The sequence below is a fragment of the Saccostrea echinata genome, unplaced genomic scaffold (assembly GCF_033153115.1).
Source record: "Saccostrea echinata isolate AGI-Se365-2 ecotype Australia unplaced genomic scaffold, CSIRO_AGI_Sech_v1 ptg000022l, whole genome shotgun sequence".
NCBI classification, from domain to species: domain Eukaryota; kingdom Metazoa; phylum Mollusca; class Bivalvia; order Ostreida; family Ostreidae; genus Saccostrea; species Saccostrea echinata.
Genome location: NW_026889771.1, coordinates 6,357,773 through 6,385,044, shown reverse-complemented (window position 1 = coordinate 6,385,044; position 27,272 = coordinate 6,357,773). Strand labels below are relative to the sequence as shown.

Genomic DNA, 27,272 nt, shown 5'->3' with positions numbered 1-27,272 from the left:
TCACTGTATAATCAACAGAGCCTCACTCTAAAACCAGAACCCCAGACCCAGGGTCCATTTCTTTCGCAATTTTGTAAGAGGGACATCCTTGCTCATCATAACCATGCAATTAATTTGCTGTTTTATACCCAAGACCAGAGAAAAAAGATGTTCAAAGAATCAATGCATTTTCACAGTATGATCAATACCGGGTAGATCCCAAACATAACACCAAAGCCCCTGACCCAGGAGTCATGAATTTAACAATTTTGTAAGAGACACCCTTGCTAAATCATAACCATGCAGTTAGTTTGTCTGGTACATCCCCAGGATCACAGATTTTTGAAGAATTCAAGAATTTTTACTATATGAACAAAAGAGCCCCACCCTTACACCAGAAACCCTGACCTAGGGCCATAAATTTCACAATATTGGAAGAGAGTTCAGTGCTTACTACAACCATGCTAACAGATTTACTGCTTGTGCAGGAATAAAGATTTTTGAGTGAGGTGTAAATTCAAAGCCCTTCATTGGTATATGGATATCTCAATATGAGTGAAAAATTCTCAAACAGGATGTAAAACAACATACAATCAACTCTTCATGTCCCAAGATAGATTGACCCTGACCTTGTGACCTCAAAATCAATATTGTTCAATTACTCCTTAGAGAAAACCAGTATACCAATGTTGATGTTTATCAAGCAAAGGACTAAAACATTGAAGCTGGTTTCTTCTACTGATTTTTGTTATTGGGGTGGGGACAATTCTAGTCATTTTTGACACTACTAATATCCATGGTTGTTGAGCCTTCTTCATTGTCATATTCAACACCTGCCACCAATCCAAAAATAACATAACTTTATGTAAAATAATGTACAAACTTTATTGTGTTTTTCTATTTTTACACAAATGGAAATGTTTTCATTTCTACCTAAATGATGGTGAATGATACAAGACTCCATGGCAATGAGAGTCAGTCATCCATGACAATGATACTTATAGTTCAATATATACAGTATATCCTTATAATTAAATATCATAAATTGTAATAATCTTAAAGCTGTCAACATAAATACACACAACCATACAACAATTACGTAGGAAAAAAATCACAGATAATTCAAGGAATTTTTCTGGTTGTTTGAACCAGAGGACATCATCTTTACTGGCAGATGCACAAGTTCATACAAAATTTAAGCAGTTTTACAGGAAAAACATTACCATGATTACTCTGTAGGCATACAAGCATCTGAAGACAGTTGTTTTCCAACATACAAATAAATACATGATCAATGCCATTATTTCATTTCACAAAAAAATTAATTTGTTCATATAAAAATATTCAATACTATCTTGACAGTTTTTCCTCTAATTTGAAAAAAAAGAAAATCCTTCTCCTTAAAACATTGTATTGCCTCCCCTCCCCTCCCCCTTTTTTCATTAATCCTTTAAAAAAGGGTAAAACAAAAAAGCTGTCATCCAACATAACAAGCAATTGTAGTAGACTTTGAATGGTAAAATTTACTGAGAAAAGTTAAATGAATATCAAAACATACCAATGTACTTCTTCTTTTACAATGATAAAAAGAGTTTTAGGCACCATCTTTCTTCAAGAAAAGAAATCTTCTAAGAATAGTTATAAAAAGAAGGAGAAAAGGCAAGCGAAAGTTAAAAGATTTCTTGCATGAAGAAAAAAAATACTGATGTATCATTATGGTTGATATCTGATAATAAATAAGATATACATGCTTTTTTGAACAGATATGTATTGTTACCCAGACTTCCAACACGAAATTTTGATGTACCCTGCAACAAGAGCATCCAAGAGTGGTTAACTCTTAACTCTTATTTTTTTTTGAACATTTTAGTTGCTATTTGTCCATGGATCTGGCTATTCCATGTCAAAAATACCCCTGAGTTTGCTTATTTACATGTTTCTATATACACGTTCACTTGTCACATATAGACATACATATTCTCAGCTAACAACTCCCATGAACAATATACAATATTGGCACAAAAGAATTTTCATTTTGTATTAAAAAGAAACAAACAATAGTTTAAAAAAAGTCACAAAATTTAAAATTTTGGTAAAAAGAGTGACATTCTAAAAAAAAAAAAAAAGGTTTGCAATAATTTAATACATATAGTACTGCTTATTGCAATGAATAAATTAATAAAGAGAATGGTTCCTTTCATTAGTCTGCGTCCAACACTTGAAATTAGCACTAAAAGTGCAGGACTAAATGATTTCAGTGCATCTGCACTACAAAGTCCCAGTGGAAGATATGAAAAGTTAGTTACTAATCCATTTTATCAACTTTTGCGACAATTTTGCCATCCCACAATGGGAGCACTTCATCATCATTGCTGATTTCCTCGAACACAACCTCGCTCTCAAACTCGTTACTCCTCTTCTTGAAGAAATACCTGTAAAACATAAAATGAGATATACATAGAATTCTTGCCATGACAATTCAATGACTAACGTTAAATTGCAGAAATGTAACAAGATATAACTCATCCATCAGACTAAAAGCTGCATTGTCGACACATTAAAAGACTGACCCCATCACAATTTAGCCTCAGATATTTTTGACACATCAATTTTGTTAAAATTTTCTTGAAATGTGTTCTCGTCTAAAGATGTCAGATTAGTTAGTGTTGAACAGCACACCTCATTTCTAATATACAATGCACTCAGAATCGGACACCTGTCCAATACGTTTTATACCTGTCCTTGCTAGAAAACATCCTGGCATAAATTTCATACCATTCATCGTTATAAACGAACCCTTGTCATTACAAATTGCTCATCATAGACTACCTACCACATTTTTACATTATCTTATCTCTACAGGTGATCTAAGATTTTTAACATTTCTTCAATTACAAGTCACCTGTGACATAATGGCAGAAACGAAACCATGATTTTGTGTTGATGTTTTTTATTCTATGCTCAAAGAAACTGAGGAATCCTGATAAATTTCTTCACAAGTTTAAAACTTTGCAGTTTATTATTTTACAGACAATGCAGCAGGGAGTTTGAAATGAAATAATCAATACTTTGAGAGAGAAATAGAGAAAAACCTACTTGAAATTTCCTCTGCGGCCGATCAGCTGTTTGAACATAGCCAGAGTGATATGTCTGCCCTGTACAGTGATTCTGTATGGAATGGGCTCCGAACACAGGTAGTAACCAATCACGGTCTCATCCGCTGATCCACTTGTATTGGCGCTGGAGGATCCAGACTTTTTATTACTGCTCTTCTTCCTGTTCAAGTAAAATATGTCATTTAATGATCACTAATCCACAAAATTATTCTTTGAAATTACATTTCTTTGAAATTTATTCCTCCAACTCTTCATTTTTTTTCCGTTTTTTGATGTATGTATTTTTAAAATATTCAAAAAGCCACAAATCCTTGACATTTAAAAATGCAATGCAACTTGGATTATTGCAAGTGAATTTGCCTTCACTTTGTACATTTATTTTTCTCAAACTAGTTATCTGCAAATATAATTTTATTCATAAGAAATTTTATTCCATATGTCTGAAGAGGCACTCACTCTAATGTGCTACTGTCACCGGACATGTCTAATTCACAGGGTACGGTCTTAGCGCCAGGGATAGCTGTTCTTGTGGCACCCTGAGACAATGAGGCCACTTTTTTGTTCTCTTTGGTTGTGATACCGCCAAATGATCTGTTAAGAAAAAAATCATATAATAATGAAGAAAATCTCTCCAAAAGAGAAATTAATGCAACTTTCACATAAAAATCAATTGCCCTGAATGAATGCAGAGGAACACTCTGACAAAGAAGTGTATGGAGTGTATTAGTGCAGGCTGAACGTGGCCGTAAACATCAAACAAAATGGTGTGGTAATAAATTGGAGATAATGTTTTTGAGGGTTGCCTTTGAATCTTTTTGAAACTCTTCAGCTGTCAGCCTCTGCAGTTTGTGTGAGGAGAGCAGTATATACAAATTATTGATAAAGACAAGCTATACATAGTATCCTTCATGCAGCAGCATAAAAGAGAAGCATCAAAGATCATCTGCAAATCTAATTTCACAAATTCCCCCATCTGAAGTGCTCTCCTCTTTTTTTATAACAAGAAGAAACATGGGGTGGAGTGAGTTCTAAGATGTTTAGCTCCTCTCAGCATCTGTTGAATTCCGTTTTTCACATGGTTACCGTTTGGCAATAATCTTTGCTCTTCCAAGATATGCAAAATTAATTCTCCCCTCCAAAAAATGATTCATCCAGAATTTTCTCTTTTAAAAAATCAGGAATCACTTAAATTCTTCATTTCTGGATGAGATGTTTTTGGTTCTATTTTTCTTGATGCCAAACAACAAGTTTCATGGTGTTTAACACATACAATGCCACAGGTAATTACACCAAAATTCTCCCAGCAACTTATCTATTTTTATTTATTCTCCCTTAAAGTGCCTACAAGTACTTACCTAGATTTGACAGGAGTAGAGCGCTCCTCTAGTCTCCTCTTTGCCTCCTCCAACTGCACCGTGGTATTTGGAGGGGTGGGGAGGGGCATGGAAGGGTCTGTAGCAAAAGGCTGGGAGGGCATGAATCCCCCAGTCCCAAGGTAAGGCTGCATCCCTCCTCCTCCTCGGTCAACTGACCCTGACCTGCTTGTGCCCAAGCTCTGTTTCTTTGACCTACAAAATTAACCCAACATTGATAGGTGTGAGTATAAATACACGTATAGAACAGTGCTCTTTTTTGCATGATTATTTTAAGAGCTCTAAAAATCTTAATTACTTGCAGGCATCTGCCTGGGATGGTAATAAAATGAATCTCAAATTTTCAATATTCATTATATCATCTTTCTAATACCGAGAGCTATGTATCTTTTCATTCAAACAGAGAATTAAATTGGTGGTAACCTTCCTAATAATCAATGAAACTAGCTGTGAATAAAAATATTTTCAATAGCTTGTCAAACTGATAAGGTTGGCTATAAGTGAAAACTTGAGTTTCCATTGAGGAACACTGATAGGATGGAAGAACTTCAATATAGGTGCACTTCCATTACAAAGCTCATAGTAGCAAGGTACAAAACCACATGTCAATGAACTTAAGATGAAGAAGTGTTCAGTTACAACTCAATCAGAAAAGTCTGGGTTAGAAATGATAATATAAAAAATCTCCTATTGCTTCAGAGGTTTTTAAAATGTGCTATCTCTTTTGGCAACTTTAGTGGTTTTCAAGGATAATGCATAAAAGAGACAGAGGTTAGCAAACATTTTTTTTTATCCTTGCAGACTCATTATAGAGCCAGGAAAAAATAATTTTGTAGAAGCAAGAAGGCCCTGTGCATACCCAGTAGGCATCTGGTATTGTATAGAATGAGATGTGTACTATTAATTAATCTCTCTAGGAAAGCCCAGATTGCTTATGAGTCTGCCAAAACACCTACCCAGATTTGTATGCAGGGGCTGAAGAAGATGCTGATGCACTGGGGCGTGACCGCTGCTTGTGGGATGAGCTTTTGTCCGAGTCTGCACAACCTGAGTTTGAGTTCTCTCGTGCATTGTCCATCATCCAATTAAGCACCCTGCAGATTGTAAAAATACATAACATTGTAAAACCACATGCTCATGATCTGGTGTTTTGTTTTTGGTTAAAATGTATTTTTATCCACTGATTTTAGCATTCCTTTCTTGTTTTTCATTACTTTTTATGTTCAAATAGTTAAACACGTGTACTTTTGTTTTTATAGTTAGTTTTCTTATCAGTATACATAACCCTGTAATTAACAAATAGCTAGTTACTTCAGGTTTCACTACAATTTGTTTGAAGTGTCGAATTTGAAACCCTTTCATAAACAGCACTATCATTAATCTTACAAGGCGTAAGCCATTGGTTTTCTTACTCTATAGGTAAAGAGATATAAATAAATACATATATACATGTCTTATGGAGATAATCTTGAGTTAGAAATCTGGTCAGATTGCAATATAGGGTTCAGAACATTTGCCCTGGGAACTTGAGCGTTTGAAGTTGGCTTATATTTCTTTGCAAGTCTCTCTGAGCTTCCCTTCCTGCTGTTTTTCCTTAACTCTCCATCACAGCTGCCCCTAGCTCTTCCAACAATCAACCCAGCTAATTTTTTCTCCCTCTACTAATTTCCCCCTTCAAGATCTCAATTTCTCTGTTTTTGGCAAAATGCTAATTTTTCATCTTATTCCTCCACTTTTCTTTATTTCCCTTCAAAACAATGGGAAAGAAAAATTTTCATTTGAAACGGGATACTCTATAGGAGTAATAAGAGAAATTCCCTGGACCAATTAATTCTCTGTTTCATCTGCGACATCAAAGCAACTATCCTACAATGGCCCTCTTTAATGTTTCAGACAGCCACTTATTCTAGTACACTTTAAACTGGATGAAGACCTGTTTTGCTGATGAGAAATGAAAGCACTACAAACCACTACCAGGTTATAGTTGAACATCTTTTAATAGATCTCCGATGTTGTGTGGGATACAAAGTATGGGGGTTTGAAATCAAAGCATGTTTAGCTTCATCCAATGAGAGTCTTCTCTTAAATGATGTTTAAAATTTCTGAATTATTTATATTCCATACTTCAGGATAAAGGATTCAAATTATATTTACTGTGAAGTTTTAAAAATATCTTGTTCTAATGAAAGACTCTTTTTTGTTGGTCATGGCTGAATTGCATACCAAGTAAAATTCGGTTAAGTGTCCTAAGGGAGGCATTGAAATATTATTTTGAGTCTAAACCTTTAACAGAAGTCTTTTATCATCAAATCTTTAACAAATTCCTTATATGGATATATTTCCCAAAGCACTTTTATCTATCTGCAGAAATCCAAAATGTGACAATATGCAAATGAGACAGAGCCTTAATTGCTGCTCATCATTCAATTGCTAATTATAAATCAAAATAAATTAGGGCTGCCTAGACTACAGCAAAATCAATCAGCACTTCAACCAAAATATTCCTATACAAGAGGAAATCAAAAGCATTTAGATCTTTAATGGGATTCAAATTTACATCTCATTTACCAACATCAAAGCAAAACGTTTAGAATCCAATGACAAAGGCGGATTTTTTTCATATTGAGTGTCATTCAATTCATTTTTCTGTATTTCTTTTTTGGTAACAGATGTGTGTGTTTTTTCCCTCCAAAAGTATAATAATATCCCTTTAATAAGGCACCTTCATGTTACGGATTTACAACCGATCTGAACATACTTGATTTGTCCTGAGACTCTGGCATTATGACTTCAAATGCAACATGCCTTTGTTGGGGAAACGTTCACTGGTTCAAAGGTATCCTTTCGTTTGATTTTCATAAACAATACTTTTGTGACAAATGCATATACCTAACTGTGAGGAATAAGCCGACAAAACAAACATCAAAGAATCTACCACTATAGAAAGATTGTAACAGATCAAGCGCTAATGCATATAGACTGATTAATGTCCCAAGTCCCAAGGTTAAAAACACTTAAAAAGTCCTCTCAATTGGTAATTGAAAAAAAAAAAACTATTTTCCTCAAAAACTTTTGCCTAAATGTATCCATTTCCTAACCAAGAAAACAAGATATATTTTGTTACACATGACGCGCTATCACAGCAAACTCTCCATGGCAAGAAATTCAGACTTTCGTGCAGTGTACAAAGAAATATAAAACATTGGGAGCTGAGGGTCACCCTGTCACCAAGTACATCTAGATTTACAGGCCCAGATTACTTCAAAACTGATCCTTAACTTAGGCAAAAATAAAGGGCTACAAACTGAAAGTAGGTTCAGAGGAGATTCCAATCTTTTGAAAATTGCAGCAACTGCCTTGTTTTACAGACATTTTCCAACTCTTGCCATTAAGTAAGGCAATCTTGAAATAACACAAGCTTTCAACCATAAAAGTAAATTTATTCCATAAAGAGAAAGAGAGAATATTTTAGTTTGACTTTGTGCTGGCCTGTGGCACTTTGATCTTCTCTACAAATTGGTGCAAACATTTAATGAGAAGGTGGGCCATTTCTTCCATAGCCTTTGATCATGCAAGACAGAAAAAAAGGCAGACAGGCTGAATTCATGTAATTTGGTCTATTTCAATACTCATGCAGGCAAGCAATCATTTTGTTTCTCCACATTTTTCCCTATCTTAACATCTATTCTTCCTTTGTTGTCTTTATATACATGTTTGTATATTATTTTAGCAATTGGTATCATCAAAAACCTAACAATTTCAGACTTAAGGCAGTAGACAAGTGCTCCAATCGCGAGGAATTCCTCTGTGATGTCAGAAAACTGGAGAGGTTATATCGCCAGCCATGCCCCATAGATAATAAAGAGAAAAAAACATTACCCCAAACCTATGATGTAATTCCTTTGAAGTGGTAAAGATTTCATTGATGTTTTTTGTAATACATAAACAATTCCCGAATGGCAGAAAATCGTATAAATATTGAAAATTTTACGGTGTAAACTTTCTAGTCAAGAGTGCATCTGCAGCAATCAACCACAGGATAATTAGTAATAGCAACAGAACAGAACACCCAACATTGAAATAAGGTGGACAGTCTTTATTTTGTAATTGCAAAAAACATATTCTTTTCCCCTTCTCAATTCAAAGGGAAAATAAAATTCTGCACGATTCATAATAAGCCTGATCCCAATGCACATCAAAGTCCCTTGCTGTGTTTCAATACTTGGGACCTATCAAAGACACTTATTTATGATGATTTACTTCAAAAAAAAAAGTTAAAAGACTTGCAAATTTCAACCATCAAAGAGACAAATTCATCTTAAGAAAAACACTGGATATGTGTTTTAGGTACAAAGTTTCATTTATAAATATTTCAAAGGATGAATTATTCATTGAAATCAGTACATTAGAATTTCAGCTCCAATATTGACACTAATCAGCCTTTTAGTTCGACTCTAATCAGCACCTGCAAAACTGTCATCAAGTGACAAATTGCAAGCCGTTACTTTTCTTTGAGGTTGTAAATGTCTCGGCCTGGGGCATGCTAACAGGACTTTATTCTTTGTGTTTTTATGAATAATGGGTAATTCTAGTACAAATTTTCACCATCTATCATTTGTGTAAGATGTTTTTATTAAAAAAATTCTAAATATCAAGTAGAAGTGTTTAACTACTCATATTAATGCTCTAGTTCTGCAGGCAAGGTCCAGACCTTAAAGAAGGGTCAAAGTTATACATACCAAGGATAAATTTTACCCTCCAATTTTCCTTTCAATAATCACTATTTGTACTACTTTTTTAAATTTGAATCTTGATCTTTTCAAGGTCAAGATAAAAAAGAAATACAGTATACAAGTACTTACTTTTCTGTTGATGGATCATTTGGATTTGGCATTGGAGGAATCGATTCAATCATGCTTATGCCACTGTCTATGTTAGAGCTTGTGTCTGAATGTTTACATTTTGTTGACTTCCTCGGGGTTCGGCCTCGGTCAAATTCAGGTGCTGTGTACACCTTTTGCGAGTCGTACTCGGGGAAGGCCCGAGACTTGGATGAGGGATGATGATGATGATGATGATGATGAATGTGACGATGCGTCTCCAGTGCAGGTTTGTCCTCCCCCATCCCACTGTCAAAGGACGAGTAGTAATCTGGTCGCTTTCTGTGCACTTGTTTGTGTGAAGGCAAGTTTGGCTGGGATTGATTTTTGCTGCGACTTAGTGATCGATCATGTGACCTATGATCTGCATTGGGAGGTGAATGGCGCCCAGGGGACCTGCTAGGTGTCTGACCCACAGAGCTCTCCCAGATTCGAGAACAGTGTTCCTCCAAAATGGAGTCTGGATTGTCCTCGTCTATCACAGCAGAGGTCATTAGAGGTAAAAAGGAGGTAGAAGAGAGGTCTTTCTGTGCTATAGACGTGGACAGTAGAGATCGATCACTCTCCTCAATGTCCTTCTGAAAACAGACAATAGCGTACTTTAGAACTTTGCAATTCACTTATTGTTCCGTCAAAAAAAAAAACTTTTCCTAGAACTTGCGGGGGGCTTTACAATTACTTTGCACATTTCCTTTTCATTAGTCAAACTTTGATCTTGACCAGGACCTATAATCGCATTTACTTTTCCTCATGCAATGCGTAGAAATAAACCTTATAAATATTTATCAAAACAACTTTTTTCCCCCTATTTTACATTCAAACATTTCTTTATTATTACACAGTGGTCTATTAGAATATTAATCTTCAATATTTTTTTTTACCTTCATAAAATATATTTGTTGTCTAGGTTTTTCCCAATACATGCATTATACAAATATAAATTATGTTTTTTTTCAGTAATCATGCAAATCCTATGAAATTTAAAGCTTCTCATTAAACAAGAAACTCTCTTTTTAAAAATTTATGTTAACCATTTTAGACTTTAATTGCAGTCAGATGATTTTCAAAACATGTACTTAATCATTGTAACAACTTATTTTTGTTCTAATGTCACAGAGTGAAATTAATGACACTAAAAGAAAAAGGGGAAGATTTTTGTTTTGAAAATGTTTCAAAAAACTAAAACATACATTTTTCCACAAAGTAACCACAATACATGCTTTCTTTCAGTTAACTTTGTAAGTTTATACTCATTTTATTACTCTTATTATTCAACAATCCTTTTAATATCACACGCGATTGTATTTCCTTCTCACGAGTGTAAATCATTTACATCTCTGTGTTGTAAAAAAAAAAAATACAACCATCAATGTAATCCTCACTATTAAGTATTCATAAATTTGAATAAGAAGTGATTCAAGTTGACAGGATTAAAAAGGCGAAATTCCGCTAACATACTTCGTCATATATCACTCTATTGAGGGATTCCTCTATGCGACGATTCCGTTCATGGTCTTGTAAAATCTTCTCCAACTTCTCTATGATTAATGCTGCAAATCTGGGAGGGTCTGTCTCTGCTAAGTTGCGGTCTTTGGGAAGTCTGTCAGTCCTCTGTGACATAAATGAACACAAAACTTAAAATATATGCGACATTTTTTCCAGAAGTGTTAAAATTTTTGACAGGTCATACCCTAAAGGAATGCTGGACTTTTAAGGAAATTTAAGTGTAATAAGGAAAGCCAATTCAAATATTATTTATTCAGCACCTTTGTTTTAATTGCTGAACAATTAAATATGATCTTAATCTAATATCTCTAGTAATGATACAGGTTTTCTGAGAAAATGACACCTAAAGACTCAGAATTGCCTTAGGTACCTCATGCCTTTAGGTCAAACATAAACACTGAAAAAAAAAATTTAACTATTTCACATTTCACATAAATGTCCCTACCATGTCAGTGACAAAATATCAAAGTATTATGTAGATATCTTTTTTTTTTTTGGTTTTGTTTGGATTTAAATTGTGTGGTAAACCCTTTAGATTTTTTTCTTCTATGGTGCTCTTTATCAATAAACTGGCATACCTAAGCTATACTAATCTGTTTACAACATGGCTCCCCTTCATCAATCCAAGAAATGAACATCACTTATCCTCCCACCCAAAATGTCAGATTCTGTCAGATGCTTCAGTTTAACAAACACTGGGTCAAACATTTCTTCATTCATTATTTTTTCATATTCATCATGTTCTTTTTTGAAATGTAAAATACAACATATCATCCCGTAATCACCATATCAAAGGTGGAGTGTATGCATAATAAATTTTTTCTTTCTGCCTACAACAGTGACATCTTTTCCACTTTCAGCAATAATTCTGTTTCTTTTCTGGACATATTCTCATTCACTTCACATTTTTTTTTTGGTTGAATATTCCAAAATTGTGACAAGAAAAAAAAAAACAGTAGAAAAATTAAATTCAGATTCCCCCCCCCCCCCCCCCCCCCCCCCCCCCCCCCCCCGTAAGAATCTTTCCAGTAATAGCAAATCTAGATATAAATTTATCTGTGTAATTTTAAATACTCACAGGAATGACGCTCATTTCTATTGGATTTCGGTTCATGTGCTCTCTTCGCATGTACCGTCTTTGGCGCTTGCATCTTTTGGAATCATTGTCTCTGCAAAACACAATTTAATGGGATAAGATGCTGAATCTAAATGAGCAAAACTCCATAATACATGATTGTTTTATTTATTGATTTCTGTCATGTGTGCAGAAAGATTTTTTTTACCTTCATTATCTTAAAATCTATCATTAAAATGTGTTCTGGAAAGGGAGTTGCAGGATAGGATATAGGGAAATTTCAGTCCCAAAACACCTTTTTGTAACATCAATACCTTAACCCACATTGTTACTAATCATCTTTATTATCCATAGATTGACAACTTTACTCATCTCTCTGATCTTGTCTATGTCTTTGACAAAAGTCACACAAATCAGGAGAGGGTGGAAAAAATAAAAGGCAACAATCCTCCTATGGCATTTGTCATTTCTTTTGAAAGTATCACATTAAAGACAAATGTGAACAAAGAGGGAGATGCATTATTTAAATACACAAAGCTGGCTCGCTTTGTGTGATCAGCAGTTACAAAGAGAAAGAAAAGATGGAATAATACAAGATAAAATAGGGAAAAAATGAGAAACTTTTTCAATAAAAGCTCTGGCTTAGACAAATAACCTCTTTGATGATATTATCAGGACAACAAACAAGTTTTGAAATTATTTTCCTTTCATTTTCATTGGCGGGAAGCAAAAAAAAAGAGAAAAAAGAAAGATAAGGCCGGAAAAGCTAGAAATGTCATTGGTTACATTGGATTATGGACATCAAAATCTCCAGCCGACATCTCCTATCAAATAAATGCTCCAAGTGGTTGACAGAATTTTTTTTGTTTAATATAAAGTGGTGTACATTGCCCCTTGATGATATCATAGTATCATTAATAATTTATCAGCTTGTATCAGCTGCATAATCACACTATATTCCTTTGATACAAGATCATCTAGTCATCTGTATGCTTTGCTTTCATCTCGTTTTCTACCTTCAAAAGACACAGAGGTCCATTGCTCCCTTTACTGTACCTATCACCAAGTCCCTGATATTGATTTTTCTCTCCTTTCTTATTTTGTCTTCACTTTCCCCCATCTCTCCCCCATTTGATGCCTGTTTTAGCATCTCTTCCCTTGATCAAAAGATTTGCCTGATTAAACAATATTTCTCCCAAGATTTTTTCTTTTTCCTTTTAATCCTTTTGTTTGGGTATTTTGAGGTTTTTTACACATCAAAAGGAAAAGGCTTCATCCTCTATCAAATAAAACAACACTGTGATTGTGTTCAGCATTAATACACCAGAATTCCAATTTAATTAAAAGAACAACTGCACATGCTTTCGCCAGAAGTTCAAACACAAAGACCTCAGGAGATCAGGGCCCAATTCAGTTCAGGGAAAAACTCAGGCTATCTAGATGAAGAACTGTTTGAAGATGGAAGAAGAAGAGATTCAAACACACCGAAGACATCTTTCTATAAAACTGATCAAAGCCTATCAGGCAAGAGATAAAATGAGACAAATTTAGAAGCCACATACTTTCTACCATCTGCTTCATTAGCATGCTTCAATATACCACTTTTTGTTGCCAGAGCATGTCAGAAAAACACTTTCTATATTGGCACGGGAAAAAATTTCATTTTCCCTTGGTCATTTTTATCACCAACTACCTTTTATATCTACCAAAGAATGAATCAAAGGGCGATGCATAAAAAGCTACACATCAAACGATTTAGCCTACTCAATGTGCGGATTGATAGGTCTTGATGATTCAATAAAAATGTTACTACAAACATAATTAGACGGGATACTTTTTGGTCTGGGCTGAAATATGACCAGGCCTTGTTAAGAATTCCCTTTTGATTTGCTTTTGTGTTGTTTTTCCTTGCAAGATGAAAGAAATCAGAACAATTTTGTGGGCCAACAAAAACACTATCAAAACCCATAGGAAAGGCAGCATTAAACATTAAACTGTATGCCCTGGGGTGCTTTGTCAAGAGAGAAACTGCTTTGTACTACGGACCAAGAAGGTCATTCATACTGTGCATTTACCTTGTTGGTCAGACATAGGCTATAATGGTATATTGAAGTCGAGTGGCCAGACTAAAGGATTATAAAGCATAGTTTATCTTATCATGTAACTCTCCCATTAATCAAGGGATCTACATTTATCACACATTTATCTTTTCCAAAACATATTTCATCGCCACAGAATGCCTCTTTTGTGTTATGTTAATAGCTAGTATAAAAGTAACAATTCATGAATAAATTGAACTCTGTTTGTACAAAGTATACCCACATTTAAAATCTTCAGTATCGAAGGCAAAGACCAGGAATTTCATTTTCACGTTTTATTTACTTTTAATACAAAACTTGTATGAAAACACAGACTTTAAATTTCAAATATCAAACAAACAGTTTCTTCTTTGAAATTTTTTATGGCATGAACTCTAAAGGATTTTAATAGCAGCGAGGCCTTTCTTCTAAACATGGACAATTTTAACAACCATCTACCTAAACTAAACGAAGAAGAAAAACCATGAAAAAGACACTAACTGAAAAGCCCTTTCTGTATTCAGCAAGTTATAACACTGTGCTGGCATTATTTTTCTCCTATTAAATCTGCTATACAGCTTAATTTCGTCTTTTTTATGAAGCAAGCCATCGCAAGTGTTTGAAGTCTAGTCCCCAACAAAAGGTAAAAGCGGCAATGCAGGAACTTTATTTTAAAGGAAAATTATGACATTGCTATGCTTCAGTGATCAAAAGGGTGAACAGTCAATACTCTTAATGACCAGTCACACAGGTGAATATGGAGCTTTTGTCGGCAACTCCTTTGGTTATTTTGTTGAGTTGAAAAAATATATATATAAACTTCAACATGCAGTTCCCTATAATGAAAGAAGGGGCTTTGCAGCACAAGTACCTACAAGTCATTCATGATGCAAAACGTTGAACTGAAGAACAAAACACCAGCTCATGAAACCTTTCGTAATGCACCCAGCTCTTTTAATTGTTGCGTGAAGACTGCAAATATGGAAGACATGCAACCAATTTGTTAACCCATTTGCTGTATGTAACAGACAATATTTACATTCATCTCAAACGAAATCGCATGCCATCTGGCAATTAAATTATCTGTCTGACAAAAAAACGACAGTGTCCCACCTTAAAAGTAGTATGTGCTCACAAAGCCTTCTTAAAATACGAAATTATCAACAACTAAATTGATATCTTCTAATTTTTTTTTCTTTCTTTGCAGGTTTTTGATTTATGATACACATCTTATAGCAAAGAGAAAAGAAGAGTTTACAAAGATATTAACCTAATAAAACAACCTCCTATTTTGTCAAAGGTTTTGAAAAAAAAAAATCGATAAGAAACAAATCAATTTTTCTTTGAAGACGTTCTAGACTAGCCAGCACACAACTTCTCCCATATCTTACTCATAAAAGTACATGTGTAAAAGATCACAGTGACTTTCAAAGTTAAAATTTTTTGGCCTTAAGTGTTATTAAAAGCACATCAAAGGAGTGCATTCAGTCCTGTGTCAACACTGGGCAAGGATCCCTATCCACTTTGAATCTTCTACTGCCCCACTGTTTCAAAGGATAGAGCTCGACTTTATCAGTAAATTAAAGCAGAACAGTTTTGTCAATGTTTTGCTATTCTACGGGCATTCTCCGATCATCTTGGTTACCAATCTTTACCTGCATTTGTTCCGTCTTCTTATTTTATGTCTTACGACTTTTAAAACTTATTTCTGTGGTCTTGAACCTTTGGAAGTTTCTTTTCCTCTCTCTCCCATCAAACATTTGCAGCTGCTTAGTAACATAAAAATGTCGACCAAGGGAATGGCCATTTCTAACTCAAGTATTTTCAAGGGTAAAAAAAACTAATTGATTTATGCCAGGCAGGATTATAAGTAGTTACTTATACCTATATACAAAAATCTTTTTCATAGCCTCGATTTTCCCCCTCCTCTTCTATTACCACGTAAGTACTATCTCATAACCCATACTTTGAAATATCTCAACATTTCCTTTCCCAGTTAAACAGAACATGACCAAAACACATACTTTTCAACTCCTTCACTAAGTCACTTTAACAATTGAAAGTACCAGTGCAATTTTTCGAATTTCCCATATCACGAAGATGTGCACTGATTTACCCACAGGGAGAGATATGTACAGTACCACAGTGTGAAAAATTTTAAGTGTAAATTCTTGCAGTCCTAATTCTGGTAATGATACACAATTTTTCATCATCACTTACAAAAACCTATCAGTTTTACTACAAGATCTACCTGTAACAGTACCGACTGAGTGGAAGATACGTTTCACCCCATGAGAGAATTTTTAGTACACAAGTACTTACATGCTGGAGGTATCTGTGATAGAGAGGGTGTCCTCAGTAAGGGCATCACTGGACAGACTCTGGATCTCACTCTCCTGTTCTGAGGTGGGGGCGTATGACACATGGTAGGGGTGAGGGGGAACCCGAGGAGGGGCAGGAAAACTGAAAAGACAAAATCAACAGTCAAATATATCCTCTTTTTGTTTTACATCATTAAATTTCATTTACATAATCTATTTTACTAATTGTATTGAAAAATAATGACTGACGTAATTATACTAATAAATTTACATGCATACTGTATGGTATTCAAAGCAAGCAAAATTTTTTTAATCAAAATAATCACTCGCATGATTTTAACTGCACACAATTAATTTTTTCTACTATTAATTATACTCTGTTGTTTGATGTTTGATTTACGCAGAATACAAAATCATCTAGTAAACCTAACAATGAAGCATGTTAAACTGCACAAATACAATTGAAATTAATGATAGTGAAAATAATTAAAAATGACTTTTGAGCATTTTTCTGCAAATGATTACGTCAAATGAATCACGTTAGCATTTCAATGGACAGGGATAGAGAATCCAGTAAAGGTTTGCTGCTAATGTGATAGGGGTGTAGCGCACTGGTTAGAGCACTAGCTTTTCGCCCCTGGGAGTCCAGAGTTTGATCCCTGTGATGGACAGTGGTTGTATTTGAGAGGGTAAGGTGGTCATCCGCTCTGACATGTGGGTTTTCTTGGAACCTTATTTCCACCCATAGAAATGACCCTCTCGAGCCAACATCCATGCAATAAAGGACACATTGGAAATAAGCTTGTGAGCTTTCATGGGCTATCCCTGGTATTATATAATTATGTGTATTTATGTATGTACTGAATTAACATTATTTTTTTATTCTAATAAATGGATGCATATAAATATACTGAAATGATCTGGCTCTATTTGTTCAAACTAGGTCACAGCCAAATAAAATGCTAGCTTATTCTCAGTCTAACTCATTTACAGCTTTTCAAAATCAAGTTAACTTTTAGATACTCAAGAATTTAGCACTATTTATTTCATCATATGCTACTTATAGAAATAAAAATAATTTTATAAACAATCATGCTTCATTGATTAAAATATCTGCAGTCGGGAAGACAGACATGTATAAGATGATCCCATAATAAACAGTTTATCTGATCCTCTGAATTTCCCAGTAGTGTCTGGCTGTAAGAGCACATTGCCATGGATGTGGACCTAGTTCGCTCTCTACCAAAGATTCATTATATGATATTTCCAATCATTCAGTACTCACTTGAGAATCAAGATAGTTGCTTCAGCAAATGTATGGTACTTATAAGGAAAGATTGTCCTGTGCAACCAAATATCTTATGAATCTCTTAAAATATTATGTTGTTCTGGTAAATAATTTTGTACATTTTTATAGAAGCTGTCACATATGTTTATGTGTGTGTGTATGTGTGTGTGTGTGTGAGTGTGCACATAAAGGTGTGCTTCAACCAAAAGTGGGTCAGGTATGCCTTGTCAACAGAATTGCCGAGTTGAGTTGCATGTACAGCCGATAACTTTATCACCTAATGCTATATCAACAGATCCTCCTCACTTCAATCACTACATGAAACAAAATTTTATCTATCTATCTATTTACTTTGTAACTTCCTACCGTTCTTTTTTATTCAGGTGTTACCTGATGTTTACTTTAACAATTTTCTGAATTTTGTGCTCTTCACCTAAATTTCTGAGCACACAAATTGTGATCAAAAACTTTAATACATTTGAGCCACAATCAAACTGACAAAACTATGAAGAGTGTGTGATTGAAAAGCATTCCATTGACAAAGTACTCAAAAACATTACCTCACATTGATATAGATCATATTACATTTAATTTTTGCACCAGGTGCCCTTTCCAATTTACCTGGTATGTGAATTAAGACCTAAGTAAACCAAGCCATATCATATTTCATCTTGCTTACAAGCCCTTTACCACTTCAACAATGAAAAAGCCATAGCTTTGATGATCGCCCAAACTACAACTGGCTGATTGCAAAAAATTTATGATGCTTATTTTTCCCCCCTCTCTTTCTCTCTCGCTTTAACCCAAGATCTGACATAATGTCAAAATGGACTATGTTTAAATTCTTTTTCTATCAAACTACTTTCATGATTGACAGCATATGTTGTATAGTGTGGGACACATTTGTTCTGCAAAATCTGAAAAGATATGTTGTATGATTTTCTTTGTATCAATTACTTGGTACAGACTTAGAAATTTACTAATGTAAAACCTGCATGTTACAAGCCCAGGTACTTTGTGTTATGATAGGCATGGTAAATTTAAGCCCCGATTCTAATGCTGCAGATATATATTTGCTCAGAACTTCTCCAGTTTCCTTTGAAATGCTGAAGACTACGCAGGGTGCAATCTCTACTATTAAGTGGTAGTTGTGATAAAAATCAACATTCCAATTTTTGCACTGAAATATGACCTGCCAGTTCATGAACTCTGTGCTTTCAAGTTTGGTGTGTTCTGAACTGATCTCGTCTGGCACAAACATTGACACCCCACGCTCACAATAATGAAATGGTACCTAATCAACAGGGTCAATGGGTAAGAGACCTTGACCTTACATAATTTACAGACAATGAATCTGCTAAGGTCAAGGATCACCATGTATATGCTTTGTATACATCCAAAAATGATCTCAAAAATATCCATGGAAAGAAAATGTTATGGCCTTGAGTTCCTCACCTTGTACTTGTAAAGGATTCTAATGTTCTTTTAGCACTAGTGGTTCTTTTACTACTGGAGGGAGGACCACACACTGTTGCTGCATTGCCTGTGGAAACATCCGCCAGCATCTTGTCTTCTGGCAACGTGGGCAGCGGCATGGACATAGGCCTAGCACTATTGGAGCCACTAGAACTGTTACTATTGGGGCTGCCCCCTCCTTTTTGAATATATTGCACATACAGGTCACTTTTTATAAATAAAGGATAGCTTTGACAGTTCATTTCATTTCTGACTTCTAATTGGGCACCATCGAAAATTGTCCTGTCCACAGTCTGCCTCTTAATTTTTTCTTGAATAGCACACTTTGTTTGTTCAGACACACATGGTAGTTTATCACTTTTGAAATATTTCCTATTTATGATTTTAATAATCTGTGGAACTTTCTCAAGTTCACTTTTCTTCAAGCCCTCACACGCAAAATAAAATTCAACGTAGTTCTTTCCGAATCCCTCCTGATCCAAGAAAGTAGTGAACAAAGATAATCCATCACGATCATCTAAAAGATATGTCAGATTTTCTGCCCATCTCATGAATGGAGGAGTTGAACTATTTTCCATATTTTCATGAAATGGAGGAGAATTTGAGTCACTCCCTTCAGGCTCAAAGCCCAAGGGGGCCTCCTCAGTGTCACAACCACTTAAGAACAATGATTTCTCTTTTGCCGATCGCCTTGGTGTGGCTGCCGGAGAATGTGTTGTCAAGTCCCGATTGGATGTAGTACTCTTATTGGATGTTTGGCTTTTGTTGGACTTTGTGGACACATGACTCTTCATAGATTCACTGGAACGGGTAGACATGCCACCATTCGACACTATTTCATTTTCCTCCCCTGGTACAGGAGGGCGTGGCGCAGATTCAGTGAAGTTGTTCCCCCCAGACTCACTCAGAAATTGACAAACTTTGTTGCTTGTCATGCTGCCAGTGGTAATCACAGGGGGAGAGGAGTTACTCTCATCTCATCTAAAAAAGAAATTTGAAAAATACAAAAAAATAAATCAAAACATTAAAAAGGGCATTACCATTTTTTTTTTTAGCAGCTTAATTGTAAATTCACTCATGCCGACCGAATAATAATAATGCATTTCACATTCTTTTTTATTCTTAATTTTTAAATATATCACCTACTCATGGCACGCAGATGATTAATTCCATCAAATGCATCAATCATTAAAACCTGAACCCATATCAAACTAAAATGCTGATTCTACAATTTGCAAAATGATTCGCCTTTCCTCGCTTTCAATACACTGTGTATCAAAGAGTGCACTAGTCTATCAGAGTGTGCATGCTTAAGTTACCTTTTCAACAAATAACAAACCTCGGTTACATGTTTTTTTTTAAGAGCCACTATGTTTTAAACATTTTTTATAATTGTATTCGTATTCAATCTATAGAAAATTTATCACTTTAATCAATAAATGTTGATATCAAAAGCGAATTCCTAACAAACATTTCGGTAGCCATTCACATTTTCTCCGTGACCTCTTTCTTTTGAGCGACGAAGCCATGCCAATTCTACATTATCTTATCGAAATTCACATATAATATTCATGTTTTTAAATAATTCTTTCATCAATACACATATAAATTACATAAAATACTCACGATGCTGGTTCAGTAGCACCCGAAAACTCAAAAATATATCTTATGAGTACAAAAGTTTAATCGCCGCCATTACGGCCTATGCAAATCGGGGCACACAAAGGGCCATAACTTACACTACACATGAAACAAAAATACATGTACAACGAGCACCTGCTATTATCATAAAACTTGTGTTTATCTTACGTTATGCAATATGCATGTGTTTATTACATTACTATAGACCTCAAAATTACCAAGTTCTTTTAAAAGATGACCTCGTGAATATCTAAACACAAAATACCTCTCGATAAATAATGTTTTCAGTACACGTGAATGTTGAAGAACACACTTATTCCGTTGAAATAAGTCGAAATGATCCTCTATACACAAAACACATCATAAAGTAAAAATTATAAAATCCATGAGAGTAATCCAGTTAGGTAAACAAATCACATATGAACTTACTCCGTGTTGTGTGATCTGATACAGCATACGAACGGAGTTACGTTCCTTTTTCCAAAATAATTAACTTCGTAAACTCTGATACACAGTTGACCAGCTTTGTGCAGTATCACATACCTTGCCGAAAGTTATTCGATGTCATAATCAACTTGAATTCTTAAAAAAAATGGCGTCCACGATATTTTTTTATTTAAAAGTGTTCGAATATTTAACATCAAAGACACATGCGGCGATCCAGCAGGATTGTACACCGTGACGTCACTTCTTTTGATGTACCGCACCAATCAGCTTTCAGATAGAATCAACATTCAGAAATATCTTGGGGCTAGTCTATTTAATGGGGTTGATCAGGTTAAGCAAGTAAATAAAATCTTTGTAAATAAGCCCAAAATACGGCTTATTTTAATAAATATATACACGAAAATTATATAAAAAGAATCATGTAAATTTTAGGAATTGAAATATTTTGGGTTTAAGTCATTCACATATAATGTAATTGATCTTTGCACCCCCAATAAATTTTCAAAGGATTTCAAACTTCCGAAGTAAACTAAGTTGGGAGAATAAGAAATCTTTGATCATTTTTGTCTTATTTAAATCGCTATTTTCACAAAGATTCGATAGATACAAAATATGTTTCACAAAGAAATATTGGTATAAAGACGTATGTTGTCTGTTTATTCTAATGATTTAGGACCTGCAGACCATAGAACAATAGTGCTATAATGCTTATTCAATCTTTACAAGTATTTTAACACAGATCCTATAAGATTTCACAGAGGGATTATTACAATCGTTTGATGATTCTAGCCACTTTCTGTACAAACATGTTTTTTTACCAAAATTTAAAAAATAAAATAAATAAAAACGTTAGACTGAGCGTGCTGAAGAAGATCCATAAAAAAATCTTAAGGAAATTGAAAACAGCATTAATAGTAATGATTAAAAGATAGATCTATCAGTCCGTGATGGCTTGTGATCAGATCAAAACACGTTGGACTTCAAAGGGAATGCCGTCTGAGTGAACTCGATTATAATATGACTAATAAACTTTGTGAAAATATGTCTCTTTAATAATTTTATTTGTAACAAGAGTTCAAATGCTCGTGTTTAGATCTTGCTTGTTTACAAAAGGCAGAACAATCTACTAAAGATCTCTTTGTCAGCGGCTTCAAAGACTCCTTCTTTTAATCGCCTATTACATCACCTTGTTAATTGCCTTTGATGTTTACCGACAGAGATTTGTAAAGACTAGTTTAAATGAAGTCATTGTTGAATTTTTTTCTAGGAATAATATGAAAAACGTTAGACAATGTTTAATCTAATATAGTAATTATTTTTTTTCTACACGTTATCAGAGAGTTATGATAATAAGAAATTATGGTTTCTCAAAGTTCCTTTTTTTTTTATTATCTTTTAATTAAATTCAAATCAAAATTTAAATGATTAAAATATTTCACTTTTAACTTTATAATAAAAAAGAAATTATAGTTTCTTTTCTTTTTTTTTCAAAATTTAACATTTTCTGAAAATGCACATAATTTTCAATTGGAAATTTGTATTAATTGTCTATCAAGGGATTCATTTGAAACTTAACACGTTCTCTTTTCATATAGTAGTAATAAGTGCAAATATAAGGTCAAAGCATTAGATTTGGTTTGCGGCAAGTGTATCCTTGGGGGACCACATAATCAATAAAGCGCAATTTCTTCACACCACCAACTCTTAGTAAATTTTCTCTGCATGCAAAGAGCCTCGCGGTCCGTTTAATCCCTTTTTAACCAGTGGCGGATACATATCAATTCTTACAACTATCTGTAAACTGTATGGAACATCAAAGACCTCGGAAGTCGCCAATCGCTGGGCCTGACGTAACGTAGCGTTAACTGTGACCTGATTTCCCTCAAGTGGGTATCGAATGGCCTTTGATGACAGCCCTTGACCAGATAAGATTAAAAGGACGAGCACTGAAATTGTTCACTAATCTCAAAATTACGATTGCTACACTTCATTGGAAGATTAAAACGAGTTTCTTTTTATTTCTCTAAGTTTCGACACTTCGTAACCAAGAATTCCTTGATCCACTAAAGTAAAAAGAATTGATGAAAACTAACAGAAAAACTTAAATTTTGTCACACAGACAAACTGATAGTGTACTCTTCTTGAAAACATAAGATCAAATAACAGTAGCAGTTCAAATATTTATTATCAATATAAATCAGCTGTGAGAAGTGAAAAGGGGGGTGCATGCAGAAAAAAGAGAGGATATGCGAAAAAGATAGTATATTTTCAAAGACCTAAAATCGACCTTGAAATTTGGTATCAACTAGGAAAATAAGATGATCAGCAGACGCAAAACGCAAGTAAAATATACCTTGAATCCTTTGTACACCCCCCTCCCCCCAAAAACATAAATATGAAAATGCTAATAGAATTGCTTATTTAGAAAAACAAATAAAAGGTATACCAAATAGTGTATTCTTAAAAATGTATTTGGTAATAAAAATCTGAGACAAATAATTTAAGGTACATTTTTTGGGGGGGGGGGGGGGCTTCTACATGCTGGTTTAATCCAGAGACTATAAGTGTCTATCTGTTCTGTAGACAAAAAGTTTAAAAGGCACATTGTTTTCATGCATAATAATTAGTTTAATTCTAATCACTCCATTCAGCACTGCCAATCATTTAAATACAAATCAAATATGATAAGAACCATAACTCTTACATAAGTTGAACATGATTAATGCAAAAAATTATCTTTCCATTTGTTTTTAAATATATTGCGCAGTAATGTATTTACTTCTTGCTACAACAGAATGTAAGAATTAAAAAAAATATATCCCTGACATGATTATTGGAGACTAGTCTGCTAACTTACCAGGTAACCTATAAAGCTTTTGGTGGATGCAACCTCAATTTTGCAATTGCATTGCATGTGCACATTGTTATAATTAGAACCAAATTTAACCCCCCCACCCCCCCCCCACCCCCCAAAAAAAGAAAAGAAACAAACATTGGCAATAATAGCAACCTTAGTAGTCCTTGAAGAATGAGTTATAGTACTGCACTTTTAACAATATTTTAACCAACTTAAGCTATTACCTAGCAAACCACTACAACAGCTCTTAAATAGAATTTTGTTTGTCTTCCACCCAATCTTTACCTCCAGAAATTCTGGACCCCCTCTGAGTATTGGATACATAAAATATTAATACCAAACATTTCTCACTTTCTCAGAGATTAAATATATGAAAAAATCAATATGCATCTTCTTATATTATTTTATATATCTGACAATTATTTTTTACAAACATATACTGCTGTATGTTTTTAAAACATCAGTTGCTTTCCATAAATTATCAGTAGTAGGTGTAAATGGATCCTCTGAAAATATGTCTAGTCCATCAAAGATTAGTCTTGTAGCATGAAGCATCATCCTATATGGCAAAATGTCTTGTCTATTACTGTACATGTAATCACCCACAATTCTGTGTCCAATATGGTTGCAATGAACTCTCAGTTGATGAGGGCGACCTGGAAATTTTCAGAAGGAAAAGTGATCATTCTTTAAAAAAAAAAAACAAACAATATGTAACAGAGTTAAAAGTGGCTATGTGTTGTAAATGACAGAGGGATGTGGGCACATTAATTCCATCCATTGTGGTCCTATTTTTATGCCCCCGCAATCGAAGATTCGTTTATAGTTTTTGCCCTGTCCATCTGTCTGTCTGTTTGTCCGCAAAAACTTTAACCTTGCCCAGAGCTTTTGATTGATTGGAGCTATGGCTTTCATATTTCTCATGTGTATTCCTTGCGACAAGACCTTCCTTTGGGTACCAACATATTTGACCTCTTGACCTTGGAGTTTGACCCACTTTCTCAAAAATTTACCCAACTTTAACCTTGGCCATAACTTTTGAACAGTTGGTGTTAGAGCTTTCATATTTCACATGTGAATTCATTGTGACAAGACTTTTCCACGGGTGAAAATATTTTTGACCTTTTGACCTTTGAGTTTGACTCACTTTTAAAAAAACTTTAACCTTGGCCATAACTTTTGAACAGTTAGCACTAGGGCTTTCAAATTTCACAGGTATATTCCTTGTGACAAGACCTTCCTTTGGATACAAACAATTTGACCTTTAGACCTTGGAGTTTGACCCACTTTTGAAAAACTTTAACCTTCACCATGACTTTTGAACAGTTGGTGCTAGGGCTTTTATATTTTGCATGTATATTTCTTATGACAAGGTCTTCCCCTGTGTACAATTTATTTTGACCCTTTGACCATGACCTTGGAGTTTGACTTTTAGAAAACATTAATCTTGACCATAACTTTTGAATGGTTGGTGCTTGGGCTTTCATATTTACCTGGTATATCCATTGACATGTATTCTTTCTATGGGTAACAACATTTTTGATCTCTTGACATTGACTTTGGAGTTTGACTTGCATTTGAGAAACTTTAACCTACGCCATAAGCTGCCTTACGGGAGCATCAAAGTTTCACAAAAACATCTTGCTCTTGAGAAGTAAATATCAAAATACCTTTCATACACAGTCTTATCTAAACTTTGATGACCCCTTTAATGCAGCATGCACAAAAATTAATAAAGATGAAGCTAGTAGAAATTTAATCAGGCTAAGAATGTGTATGTCAGCTAGCCCTATTCATCTTGTGAAAATCTGCATGCATTTTAAATAAATTTGTTCACAGAATCATCCAAATGAACACAAAGATTTAAAAATTCTTTTTGCTGTAAAGTTTCTCTTTATGTCTCTTTTGGAATTGAAACATTTCTAGAATTTTAAGAAATTCTGTCTTTTTTGCACAGTTCAGGTTTACATAATTCACAATGACATTTACTTCAGTTATGTCTTCAAATTTAAGAAATGTATTTTAGTCTTGAAAGTTCATGAAGGTATGATACTTTACACAAAGGCATATTTCACGAAATGTGTTTGCATGTATGTTTTTATGTGTTCGTCAAACAGCACTTAAGTTACTGCAGCGCATATTTAAGAGGAGTTGATAAACAGACATATGAACAATTGAATTAAATTTTCATTTAGGCAAGAAAAGCTAAATACGGTACAAGTAAACTGACCTGTGTGAGGTCTTAGTAAAACTTTACTGGCAGGTTGATTGTTGTAAGTGCCCCTTTCCATGAGTGTTACTTCAGTGATGGCTTCTCTGGGACCAACACAACTTTCTGAGTCAGAAGTACACATCTTGTGAATGTCCTCCACTGACGAGTCCTCACCGATAGCGATGTTCAGTGTCAGGTTTTCACTCTTTAAATGCCCATACACCTTTGAAATGTGCCATACGCATGTCACAGAATTTTCAGTTACTGGCAAGAAAAATTTTCTCTTAGATAAACTTAGTTAAATGACTAAGAAAGAGCTGGTTAACTTAAACTTAAATAACACACTTTTACTTCAAAAAGTTTGAAAGAAAGATATATAAATGTATCTAAATAAGTCTTATTTTAATTAAATAGGTCAGACACTGTTATACAACCTTTTCCTTACCAGGGCAATGTAATGTTTTACTACAGATCGTCTCTGAAATTCATTATGCAGTTTCTTTGCAGATTTCTTTGTGCGACACAAACACAGCACTCCACTGGTTGCCAAATCTAGCCTGTGCTGGAATCTGCAATTATAGATGAAGAACTACAAACAACAGTTTTGGATTTAAAAAAAATTATTAAATAACATGTATTTGTCATGTTTGTGCAAAAATGATATTGTCAATTTTTTGTTTTCAAAGACTTGTCTATGGTACATTCTAAATGATAAACAGCAGTATTTTTTAAATGCAGGGACAGACTTCTAAACTTTATTATAGGTTAAAACATCCCATCTCAATATTACATTCCAAACTAAAATACATTGGAAAGTGCACACTGTTTCTTAACCTGAATCCATGTTTGACTGTGGGGTCCCTGAGATGTGGATGATATTTACTCAACAATGTTTCCACAGTTACCATGTGGGGGTCATCACTGTTGATGGGCAAGTCAAACGGCTTGTCAATCACAATGTAGTCTGAACACAAGTGTAGGATTGCAGGAATTTTCTGAATATTACTTGCCATTAGTCTGCAC

The 27,272-nt window shown here is 34.4% G+C and overlaps 1 protein-coding gene across 4 annotated transcripts; it reads right to left on the bottom strand.

Moving 5' to 3' along the window:
* Nucleotides 1–845: 845 nt before the first annotated feature.
* On the bottom strand, nt 846–27,272 carry LOC133190297 (axin-1-like). 4 transcript variants are annotated; one of them, XM_061325839.1, is made up of 13 exons: nt 27,084–27,272; nt 26,695–26,818; nt 26,264–26,472; nt 19,072–19,995; nt 16,330–16,470; nt 11,933–12,023; nt 10,807–10,959; nt 9,331–9,926; nt 5,425–5,562; nt 4,451–4,663; nt 3,552–3,686; nt 3,076–3,255; nt 846–2,411 (listed from the first exon to the last, which is right to left on the bottom strand). In XM_061325839.1, the coding sequence occupies exons 1-13, from the start codon at nt 27,260–27,262 to the stop codon at nt 2,285–2,287; spliced, it is 3,210 nt and encodes a 1,069-aa protein (XP_061181823.1). In that variant the 5' UTR covers nt 27,263–27,272; the 3' UTR covers nt 846–2,284. The 4 variants fall into 4 exon arrangements, with proteins under 4 accessions (XP_061181823.1, XP_061181822.1, XP_061181821.1 ...); XM_061325838.1 differs by lacking the exons at nt 26,264–26,472; nt 26,695–26,818; nt 27,084–27,272 and adding an exon at nt 21,277–21,412 and having other exon boundaries at nt 19,072–20,073; XM_061325837.1 differs by lacking the exons at nt 26,264–26,472; nt 26,695–26,818; nt 27,084–27,272 and adding an exon at nt 21,163–21,398 and having other exon boundaries at nt 19,072–20,073.

Bases quoted from the DNA above. Each gene is read 5' to 3' on its own strand.
- LOC133190297 (XM_061325839.1), bottom strand. From the start codon at position 27,262: ATGGCAAGTAATATTCAGAAAATTCCTGCAATCCTACACTTGTGTTCA. The intron at 26,819-27,083 runs GTTAAGAAACAG...CTATAATTGCAG, and splicing joins ACAGTCAAACATGGATTCAG to ATTCCAGCACAGGCTAGATT. The intron at 3,256-3,551 runs GTGAGTGCCTCT...TTACTTGAACAG, and splicing joins GGTGACAGTAGCACATTAGA to GAAGAAGAGCAGTAATAAAA.